General features: G+C 49.0%; 1 protein-coding gene across 3 annotated transcripts in view; it reads right to left on the bottom strand.

The window, feature by feature from the left end:
• The window catches only part of ACSBG1 (acyl-CoA synthetase bubblegum family member 1), a 66,180-nt gene that overhangs the window by 10,542 nt on the left and 44,120 nt on the right, over positions 1-11,518 (bottom strand). For all 3 annotated transcript variants that reach the window (XM_040257364.1, XM_040257363.1, XM_040257362.1), the window contains 8 exons: positions 7,138-7,218; positions 6,899-7,048; positions 6,387-6,563; positions 5,307-5,488; positions 4,153-4,383; positions 2,952-3,169; positions 1,777-1,916; positions 978-1,224 (listed from right to left, as the gene is read on the bottom strand). In XM_040257364.1, coding sequence (XP_040113298.1) covers positions 978-1,224; positions 1,777-1,916; positions 2,952-3,169; positions 4,153-4,383; positions 5,307-5,488; positions 6,387-6,563; positions 6,899-7,048; positions 7,138-7,218 — 1,426 coding nt within the window. The remainder of the gene's footprint in view (positions 1-977; positions 1,225-1,776; positions 1,917-2,951; positions 3,170-4,152; positions 4,384-5,306; positions 5,489-6,386; positions 6,564-6,898; positions 7,049-7,137; positions 7,219-11,518) is intronic.

Below are 11,518 nucleotides of genomic sequence, written 5' to 3'. Positions count from 1 at the left end.
GTTTACATGACGTAACTAATAGGCAGATCATCCCTGCATTTCAGTGATCACGATGTTGGACATTACGCTTTGATTGCTTGTGATGGGGGCAGAGGAAAGACCTGGCCAGGGAGGGCCTCTGCCATGGTCTTTACGAGAGGTCTTCCTTGTATCACTTTTCTTGGCCTTCGTTCTCTCCTCTCAGGCAAGGCTGAAAGGGCTCTGCTTTGAGTAGCTTCGATTCCATTTTGTGCTAACTCACACTTGGCTGTGTAACTGGAGACTTCAAGATCAAAGCCATTTATAGAAACTGCTTAGAGAGGACCTCTCTCTGGTTGACCTTACATTCAATTTGTTAGCGCCAGACAGCCAGATAAACTCAGGGTCTTTGATAGCAGCTCAGCATTACTGTAGATAGTTGCCTCTGGGTTCAGCCTTGACGGGTTGGAGGGAGTCTCACTGAAAAAGCCATTTCCACCTCACCCTGTGTCATGAACACCCCAAGATGCTACAGCCAAGAGCGACTTCATTCATCTGGCTGAGGCCACATAAGAGGTCTTTTCTGATTCTGTGGACCATTGGTCCAGAAGGGTTTCATCCCTTTACTTGTTGCATGAGCTGCCTTTATAAAAGATTATGGTGTTCTCACTCCCTGGAGCCAGGTGAAACTCTAGTCCAAACTCTAACAGGGCCTTGGTGTCTGGTTGGTGGTCCCATTGTGCTTTCAGAGGAAAACGATTCCTTAGTCAAAGCAAAGTTAAATGTCGTATGTTCAAATGAATAAGTTCCAGCACATGTATATTCAACAGGATCTACCCAAACAGAAGCCCAGGCACTGAGCAGTCAAGGTCCTCCCACAGGAAGGAAGTAGGTGTCACCGAAGTGCCATTAGGGACCTTCGGTTTGCCAAGGCTGCTTCCTAGTGGGCACCTCCCAGGCTCTGCCATGGCCTCTGCCCACCTGCACAGCCCCTGCAATTGTGTAGAGAAAACACCTACCCAACTCTCCACCTGAAATGGAGAAGTCCCTCTCAAGAATGGCCCACTTCTGGATGTGGTAGGGTCGTGCAGCTGCATTCATGTTGACTCTCTGGATCCCTTCTTTGATGGCCTGATACACGGCCTCATCCTTCTTCCCCACAACCTCAGATACCGTGGTGGCTTTGCTGCCCACCCTCTGGCAGAACTCCATAGCTTGTTCCGTCAGATTATCCGTGGGCTCAAAGGTGTCAGGGTCCAGAGTGCACTGAAAAGCCGGAGACAGATCAGAACCAAGCCTTACTCCACAGGCCACGTGCCCGGGCCTTGGAGGAGGTCTCACTGCTGATCATCATGGATGTGGATCACTGTGAGCTGTTTGAGAGAGATGGTTCTAGAATGAATAGCACGTGCTACTCAGACTGCTTGAGCCCCTTAGGGCAGGTGGAAGGAAGGGAGGACAGAGATTTAGATGACCTCAGCCAATGAGATCATCTTTTAAAACAGGGGCCACAACTCTGGGCCCGTCTACTACCCCAGAATCAGATACCAGACATCAAACTGGGAGGTATCTACAGCACTTTGTACATTGGTCTGTACTAGAAAACACAGGATCACCAAGACAGCACATTACTAACTCTAAAACGGGGCAGAAGGGATTCCTGTATGCCACAGCTGCCCCGTAGTACAGGAAGAACTGACTACTTATTCCAGAATATGGTTGTGACATCCGCACTGTCTTGGCCAAACATTGCTTCTGCCTGAGGCCAGACCCACAGGCCAGCCACCGGCTGCTCCTTCCCCCACCCCCCAGACACACCTTCAAGGTGAGCAGCATGGACAGGAACTTCCTCTGGTCTCCAATCAGCATGGCATTGCTGATGACCGGCAGCTCCGTCTTCACGGCCTCCTCAATGGGCACAGGGGGCACGTTCTCCCCACCAGCCGTGATGATTAACTCTGAGGAGGCAAGGCCAGGCCGCCCGCATAGGCTTTAGTCCAGGGGCTCAGGACAAGTACACCCAGACTCTGCCTGGAGAGCTGACCCTCTGGCCAGAAGGACCCAGGTTTGATCGTGTACACACCTGCCTGCATGATCTCCAGAAAGGTATTCACTCACTCACTAAGCTTCAGTTTCCCCTGGGAAATTGAGGTGTGGGGTTCCCACAAGGATGCTGTGGGCATTGGGCAACATGAAGAAAGCACCTTTTCCCCGGAGGTGTCCCCAGCTTTCTTCCCTGGGGGAGCCAAGTTGCTCATGGGAAATTTGAAGTTTCATGCTTTATTTTAAATTTTATGTCTAATTTGTTTTCTACTCGGCATCATATCCATGTTTGCATATAGAAATACAAAATATTACCCCTCATGTCTCAGTAGTTAGGACTCAGTGCTTTCACTGTTGGGGCCCAGGTTCAATCCCTGATGGGGGAACTAAGATCCTGCAAGTCGAGCAGCATGCCCCACCCTTCCCTCCCCCCGAAAATTACGTCCTCCAATTTTCTGGAAAGGCTTGCCTTGTTTACAGAGGGAATTTGAATTCCAGCTTTGTCATTTACTAGCTGTATGACCTTGGGCAAATAACCTCTCTGGTTGTCCTCATTAGTTAGGTTGGAGTAATAGCAGTATCTTTCCCACAGGAGACAACAGTAAGTAAAACAATGTCATTCGTTCATTATTTTTCATTGGCCATTCATTCATTCACCTAAAAACCTTTAACTGGCCCTACCTCTCAGCTCTGTGGCAGTCTGGCACCCACCACCTTGCTGCAGCTGGGGGTGGAGAGGCCAGGAGGCGTGGTCAGAGGAAGCAGGTTCCTCCAAGCCCTGGATCAACCCCACAGGGAGTCCTGGGGTCCCCAACTTCTCAAGTGTTCTTCGATGGCAAGGCATGTGGCATTAACTAAGAGTTCAATACGTATAGTGGGTATAAATAGTGGTGGCAGTATAATTGCTTCCACGTCCCACCACAGCCTCGAACCCAGCTGGCGGCACTCACCTTTGAGACGCCCCGTGATATAGAGGAAGCCGTCGGCATCCAGGCGGCCAGTGTCTCCCGTGTGCAGCCAACCCTCAGTGTCAATGGCCTCACACGTCTTGTCCTCCATGTTCAGGTAGCCCATGAAGATGGTGCGGCCCCACAGGCAGATCTCCCCGATGCCCTCTGCGTCCTCATTCACCAGCTTCACCCGGCAGCCTGGCACCACCTTGCCGGAACTGGGTGTAGAGAGGCCAGGAGACATGGTTAGAGGGAGCAGTTTCCTCCAAGGCCTGGATCAGCCCCTACAGAGAGCCTGGGACCCCCAACCTCTCAGTGTTCATCGACAGCTGGAATGTCCCCTCTTGGGATTTTTAGGGTCCTCATAGCTAAGAGTGGAGAAGGCCATGGCACCCCACTCCAGTACTCTTGCCTGGAAAATCCCATGGACGGAGGAGCCTGGTAGGCTGCAGTCCATGGGGTCACTAAGTGTCGGACACGACTGAGCGACTTCCCTTTCACTTTTCACTTTCCTGCATTGGAGAAGGAAATGGCAACCCACTCCAGTCTTCTTGCCTGGAGAATCCCAGGGACGGCGGAGCCTGGTGGGCTGCCATCTATGGGGTCACAGAGTCGGACACGACTGAAATGACTTAGCAGCAGCAGCATAGCTAAGAGGTAGGGCCAGTTAAAGGTTTTCAGGTGAATGAATGAATGAATGGGCAAAATCTTAATGGGATAACTTCAAGTGCTGTGATGGGCAGGCAGGGAGGGGAGATATTTAAGTACAACAGAGAATCTTTCAACTCACTCCCCAGAGCTGACTGCCTTCCCGGTTCATCAGAGGACTAGCCCAGCCGCTCCCCCAACCCCAGCCCCCATCGCAGTTGGAGCCTGGGCCATCAACAATGCTGCGACACCCTCTAACACACCCCATGCTACTGGAGGGAGGGAACAAAGGGATGTTCCTCCCTCAGAACCCTGCTCAGGGAGCCCCTGAGCTGCAAGGCTGTTTATATCCACAGACCCATGTGACACTGTCATAGGGACCACCCCCACAAGACTCAGGCCTGGCAAAGGGACTTGGCCCAAGATAGAGCTGTTGGCACTCAGGGATCCATGGTCCAGCGATCTGGACCCAGGGTCCTAATCAGCAGATAGGCACCGACAGGCATCAGCAAAGATGTTCAGGCCAGCATCTGTGCCCAAACCTGGGACACACCTGTAGAGTCGGTAGTTGTAGGGGCTCGACATAAAGTGGGGGCCTGAGGTCTCGCTGAGGCCGTAGCCTGCGTATAAGCGGATGTTGAGGCCCAGGAAGAAGTGCTGTGTCTCCGCAGTCATGGGGGCTGCCCCGTAGAAGTTCTTCTGACACTTGGCAAAGCCTAGCGCCTGGCGGACCTTGGCTAGCACCAGGTAATCTGCCAGTCGGGTTGTGAAGGGCTTCAGATCACTGGTGGGAGAGAGAGAATGGCTCGCAGAAGACAACACGTGCACACACATGCATTGAAAGGGAGCGGGGTGGCCAGTGGGCACCCTGAATGGCAACTTCAGTTATCTACTCTGATTGACTAGTGCTGATGCTGAATCCATCACTAGATATTTTCAATATTGGCCCTTCCTATGAGCATGCATGCACACATGGCTGTATACGTGTAGTTTTGTACAAATACATCTTGAGCAAGAAGTCAGAAAAACAGATTCAGCTGTGTATGACAACACAGATGCACAAAAGTGCACACACAATAATATGCACATGTAGACACTTGAAGTATGTATGCGTAGACACGTGAACACACGTGTCTGATCCCATTTGAAACCCTTGAATGAGTCGTTTATATGTATTTACTTTTCACATCCATGCAAATGAAATGGTACAGACATGTGTACACATCGGATGTGACATGATACAGTTTCACAGACACACTAGTGGTGGAAAACATTTCCAAACTGAAACAGGCCAGATTTATGCTGTTGACCCTCCTACAGCACTGGGTGAGAATCTAAAAGCAATCAAAAGTCTGTGGGTGGAAGATTGGGATGTTGAGAAGGCTGGGAAAGCCCCCATCACTGTGGCCTCTACTTGAACCACCTTCTGAAGTTCAAGTCTCCCCTCAGGAGACTGCCAGAAGCTGCTCCCAGGGAGGTGCGTGCTACTCCAGAGGGAGCAAGTCAGTCTTTGCAGTCAGAACGCAAAGATGGGGTTACTGTCTCCTGTGGGATCTGGGAGGAGAACAGGGGCTCAAGCCCAGCCACTGATGGGGCCTCTGGGAAGGGGTCGGGATAAGCCCAGCCTCTCAGATCCTAGGTTGTATCCTGGGGTTATGAGCCAGCCCTGCTGCCTCCCCAGGCCTCTTGTCCCCTGGCCCCCTGTACCTGCTCGGGCAGGTGAGGTTCTGCTCCAAGGTCACCGACATGGCCCAGAGCAGCATCTTGCGCCGGATGAAGCCAGACTGAGCCGCCACTTCCTGGATCCGCTCCATGATCTTCTCCCACACCCGAGGCACTCCCAAGTGGGACGTGGGCTCCACCTCCCGCAGCGTGTTCACCAGACTCCCCTGTTCGCCACCAGTGAGAGACAGGCTTGTGGTGGAGAGCCAGCTGGGAGCCAGGAGGCCTGTCCCCAGAGTCAGCGTGCACCCGTGCAGGCCCCCTGCACACAGGCACTCACACAGGTGCACACCATGCAACTCACGTACCATACTATTGGCTAGGACTCAATAGCCACCCCTTCCCCGCTCCTCTTTGTTAACAGAACCCTGATGTTGCTCAGGTGCCAGGGTGGCCAGTCCTGGTGGCAGTGATTTTTCTATCAGTCTAACTCAGACATGGTTACCCTATTACTCTAAGCAGTGACTGGGCTTCCCAGGTGGTGCTAGTGGTAAAGAACCCATCTGCTAAATCTGTTCAATCCCTGAGTTGGGAAGATCCCCTGGAGGAGGGCATGGCAACCCACTCCAGTGTTCTTGCCTGAAGAATCCCATGGACAGAGGAGCCTGGTGGCTTACAGTCCATAGGGTCGCAAACAGTCAGACATGACTAAAGCGACTTAGCACGCACACACACAAGCAGTGACTGAGGAATGGACGTGGGACATGATTTGGGCCAATGTAGGGGGAGGAAGAAGCTAGAGGGCTTCTGGGGATGTGCTCCGCAAGGTAAAAAGAAGGAGCCCCAGCACAGGTGTAGTGTATGAGACCGTGATGTAGGGCAGGGGTGTGGCCATCTGTGACCATCCTTACACTGAGGGTGGCCTGTCCTTGCTGGTGTTGCAGACCCACAGAACCACTCTGACTCAACTTCGCTTTACGTAATATCATTGAGTTCCCTTCTTGTTTGGTCATCTGAGTTAGGCTGTGAACACACAGGGGACTGGCAGGCTCACAAATGCTCGCACAGGGCCCACAGACACAAGCACACACATGGGCACACAGAGAGGCAGAGAGGCAGACCGACCTTCAGAGCATCAGGCTCGGCAAAGCAGACCTGGGCCCCCCACTGGATGCCTGTCCACAGGTCATAGATCTGGGCGGCGATGTGGCTGAGCGGCAGGTAGCTGACCACCACCTCCTGCTGGATTTCCGCAGGTTGGATGTCACCAGCCTGGCTGCCGTACCGTGCTGTCCACGTGATCTGGAGGATGGGCAGATGCGCCCCAGGCAGTATCTTCAAGTCAGCTCTGGAAGTGCCCATACCTGGAGCCACCCTAGCGGCTTGGGGTACTTCTTTGGAGTGTTCTTTGAACACCTTCCTGGGCATCTCTGCAGGAATCCCTCTGGGCCAGGCCTTGCCCTTCCATCCCCCTCCACTTTGCTGGGCTCAGTCTGGACCACAGACTTAAGAGCCATTGTACTTATCTCAGATCCCTGAACAGAGGGGCTGAAGGAGCCCCCTCAAGGGCTGCTGGGGCAAGGCCATTGCCCAGGTCCACCCTCAGCCCACCCCACACATCTGGGCATCCATCCTACATTGTCCTGACTCAGCATCACACCCTTGGGGTTCCCAGTAGTGCCCGACGTGTAGACTAGTGCACAGCACTGGTTAGGCTTCTGGGCGTTGATGATGATGTCCAGGGCCTCCTCAGGCACCTCACTCCCGAGCTCCATGAGCTCCTCCATCTGCACCAGGTGGGAGAGTAGGGGCAGTCCTGGTGAGCTGGGTGGACTCACACAGGCCCCTGTTGCCCCCCAAGCCCCTCTACGCGTACCGTGTACACGCTGGGCATCCGCGTTGGAGGAGCTTCTCTATATATCACTACTGCCTTCAGATGTGGTAGGTGTTTCCAGATCTGTGTGGACAGAGAAAATAAGTGGGGTTTCATTAAAAATAAAAGGCACTTCTTAAGAAGAGTCCCATCCCCCGGTGTCTGCCAGCCTGGCAGGAACTTTGTGGCAAATGTTGTTGGTCCCCAGCACTGACCTTTGACTCAGCAGGACACCTGCCACCCTTAACGCCCAATTTCCCATCATGAGAACTTTGGAGCATCAAAGGTGGAATAAACAGGCAGCAGGGAATGACTTCTATTAAAGGAAAGCCAGACAAGCTGGGGCGTGGCTGAACGGAGCAGAGGACTGTGTAGCTATGGAAGAGAGAAGCATGGAGGAAGGGGTAGAGGAAATCAGAACTCAGTTATCTCGCTAAGTTGAGGTGTCAGAGGTCAGAGTTCAGGAAAGCTGGGGTGTCTAGAATTTGTGAGATAGAATACCAGACAGGAGAGAACTGGCAGAGAAAGAGTTTGACGAATTTTCTTTAGGTGTCTTCTTGAGTCTTTGGCGGGATATTGACTGCAGCCATGAAATTAAAATACGCTTACTCCTTGGAAGGAAAGTTATGACCAACCTAGACAGCATATTCAAAAGCAGAGACATTACTTTGCCAACAAAGGTCCGTCTAGTCAAGGTTATGGTTTTTCCAGTAGTCATGTGTGGATGTGAGACTTGGACGGTAAAGAAAGCTGAGCACCGAAGAATCGATGCTTTTGAACTGTGGTGTTGGAGAAGACTCTTGAGAGCCCCTTGGACTGCAAGGAGATCCAACCAGTCCATTCTAAAGGAGATCAGTCCTGGGTGTTCATCGGAAGGACTGGCGCTGAAGCTGAAACTCCAATACTTTGGCCACCTCTTCCGAAGAGTTGACTCATTGGAAAAGACTGATGCTGGGAGGGATTGGTGGCAGGAGGAGAAGGGGACGACCAAGGATGAGATGGCTGGATGGCATCACTGACTCGATGGATGTGAGCCTGAGTGAACTCCGGGAGTTGGTGATGGACAGGGAGGCTTGGCATGCTGCGATTCATGGGGTCGCAAAGAGTCGGACACGACTGAACAACTGAACTGAGCTGAATCCGCACAGGCACAGGTGAAACTTCATGAAACTGGAAGAACAGATGCTGGAGGAAGATCAATAGCTGGGGCTGGAAGACAAACAAGAGCTTGTACGGGGCCAGAGATATCTGTGTTTCCATCAGCCAGAGTGAAGGGCCCTTAGGAGGTATGAAATACAGACTTCAGAAGTGACAAGTGTTAGTTATGGGGCTAAATTAGCCTTAGAGGAAAGGCTATGTAAACCTGCCCTGAAAGGCTTCATTAAACACAAGTTTCAAAACAAAGTTGAGAAAGAGAAAAAAACTGGAATAAATTAACATGGGGGAGAAAACCAAGAAACCTAACATACCTGTAATTGGAGTCCCAGGAAACATTTTTTAATTGAAAAAAGCCTGAGAAATTTCTAAATTTGATTAAAACTATAAATCCATCAACTCAAGACTCCCAGTGAATCCCAAGCAAGATAATCACAAAGAAAAACCATCCCAAGACACAATCTAATTGCTGAAAACCAGTGATAAAGGAAAAAATCTTAAAAGAGGTCAGAGAAACAAGATATACCATGCGGAAAGGAACAAAGATAAAAAAAATATAGACTATTTATCTGAAGTTGTGCAAAGTACAAAACATTGGAATGGAGTCTTTAAAGAGCTAAAAGGGAAAAAAAAGAAACCCCATCAACCCTGAATTCTAAACCAAATGAAAATACCTTTTGAAAAATGAAGGCAAAAATGAGAAGCTGACAGAAGGCAGTGCCCTTGGACTTGTATTCCAAGAAATGTTGAAGAAAGTTCTTTAGGAGGAAGGAAGATGAAACAGATGAAAACTCAGGGAGGACACGAAGGGATGAAGGGAGCCAGAAATGGCACATATGTGGGTAAAACAAAAAGACATCTTCCCTTTCTTTAAAAAAATTTTTGAATGATACATGACTATTTAAATACTACATTGCAGTGACTTCTCTGCTGGGTCCAGTGGCTAAGACTCTGTTCTCCCAGTGCAGAGGGCCCAGGTTTAATCCCTGGTCAGGAAACTAGATCCCACGTGTCAAAACTAAGAGTTGAGCTCCTATGCCACAGTGGAGATCGAAGATCCCAAGTGCTGCAACTAAGATCTGACATCAGTTCAGTTCAGTTGCTCAGTCGTGTCCGACTCTTTGTGACCCATAAATTGAGCATGCCAGGCCTCCCTGTCCATCACCAACTCCCAGTAAGCTCTTCATATCAGGTGGCCAAAGTATTGGAGTTTCAGCTTCAGCATCAGTCCTTCCAGTGAATAGTCAGGACTGATCTCCTTTAGGATGGACTGGTTGGCTCTCCTTGCAGTCCAAAGGACTCTCAAGAGTCTTCTCCAACACCACAGTTCAAAAGCATCAGTTCTTCAGTACTCAGTTTTCTTTATAGTCCAACTCTCACATCCATACATGACCAGATGGACCTTTGTTGGCAAAGTAATCTCTCAGCTTTTTAGTACGCCGTCTAGGTTGGTCATAACTTTTCTTTCAAGGAGCAAGTGTCTTTTAACTTCATGGCTGTAATCACCATCTGCAGTGATTTTGGAGCCCCCAAAAATAAAGTCTCTCACTGTGTTCACTGTTTCCCCATTTTTTGCCATGAAGTGATGGGACCAGATGCCATGATGTTAGTTTTCTGAATGCTGAATTTTAAGCCAACTTTTTCACTCTCCTCTTTCACTTTCATCAAGAGGCTTTTTAGTTCCTCTTCACTTTCTGCCATAAGGGTGGTGTCATCTGCATATCTGAGGTGACTGATACTTCTCCCAGCAATCTTGATTCCAGCTTGTGCTTCCTCCAGCCCAGCATTTCTCATGATGTACTCTGCATAGAAGTTAAATAAGCAGGGTGACAATATACAGCCTTGACGTACTCCTTTCCCAGTTTGGAACCAGTCTGTTGTTCCATGTCCAGTTCTAACTGCTGCTTCCTGACCTGCATACAGGTTTCTCAAGAGGCAGGTCAGTGGTCTGGTATTCCCATCTCTTTCAGAATTTTCCACAGTTTATTGTGATCCACACAGTCAAAGGCTTTGACATAGTCAATAAAGCAGAAATAGATGTTTTTCTGGAACTCTCTTGCTTTTTTGATGATCCAACAGATGTTAATAATTTGATCTCTGGTTCCTTTGCCTTTTCTAAATCCAGCTTGAACATCTGGAAGTTCATGGTTCACGTACTGTTGAAGCCTGGCTTGAAGAATTTTGAGCCACCAGGGAAACCCATAGAATGGAATACTCAAAAATAAAACAAAAACAAAAAACTCCAATCAAAAGAAATCGTGAGAGAGGAGAAAAGGATCAAGGGATGGATGGGATCAAAGAACAAATAGGAAAGAACCAAGTGGTAGTTTTATAGATAATTTTGTCTGACTAGATAAAAAGTGTGACTCAACTATACGCTGTCTAAAGAGACTTGCTTTAAATATAAGGACATATGTGGGTTAAAAGAGAAACAATGCAAAAATATATACCATGCAAACATTGATCAGAAGAAATCTGCAGTGGCTATATTAATATAAGACAAAGTAGCTTTGGAAGAATGGTTCTCAGAGGTAAAGAGGGACATTTCTTAATGATAGAGGGGTTAAGTCATCCAGATGACATAACAACGTAACTATGTGCATACATGATAGAGTTTCAAAATACACAAAGCAAAACCAGATTTAAAAGGATAAATAAATAATCCACAATAATAATTGAGATTTCAACCCTCAATATTTGTTAGCACTAGAACAAACAGAAAATTAACAGGGATATAGATGAGTTAAACAACATATCAATCAAGTTGACATTATTAACATTTATAGATTTATTCTACCCAACAAACTGAAGAATGCCCATTCATTCAACTATGCATGGAACAGTCACCAACATAGGCCAGTTTTTTATCTACCACATCTACTTTGTACAAACAGGGTGTTTCAGGTAGCAAAGAGCCCCAGGTGGTGAGAGAAAGTTCTTTCTTTGGAAAAGAATCCTAGCTGATCAATTAGAAAACCAATGTTTTCCCATGGCTCATGTATTCAATAATAATTAATTCAGGCAAAGTTCATCAGTGGAGAGCGATGGGGAACGTTGCAGTGGATGAGCAGGTGGCCCCCCGAATCCAGGGAATGAAGCTCAGCATCAGTATAAGCAGTACTACCCGCCATCACGTGCCTCTTGAAGCTGCGCAATGGGAAGCACACAGCACCACCTACGGGGTGTTTTTGCCAATTAGCATCTAATCTGAAGGGCATCAAAGCTTGTG

Source organism: Oryx dammah, unplaced genomic scaffold (genome assembly GCF_014754425.2).
Source record: "Oryx dammah isolate SB20612 unplaced genomic scaffold, SCBI_Odam_1.1 HiC_scaffold_16, whole genome shotgun sequence".
NCBI classification, from domain to species: domain Eukaryota; kingdom Metazoa; phylum Chordata; class Mammalia; order Artiodactyla; family Bovidae; genus Oryx; species Oryx dammah.
Note: the sequence above shows the minus strand (reverse complement) of the source record. Positions and strands in the feature narration are given on the sequence as shown.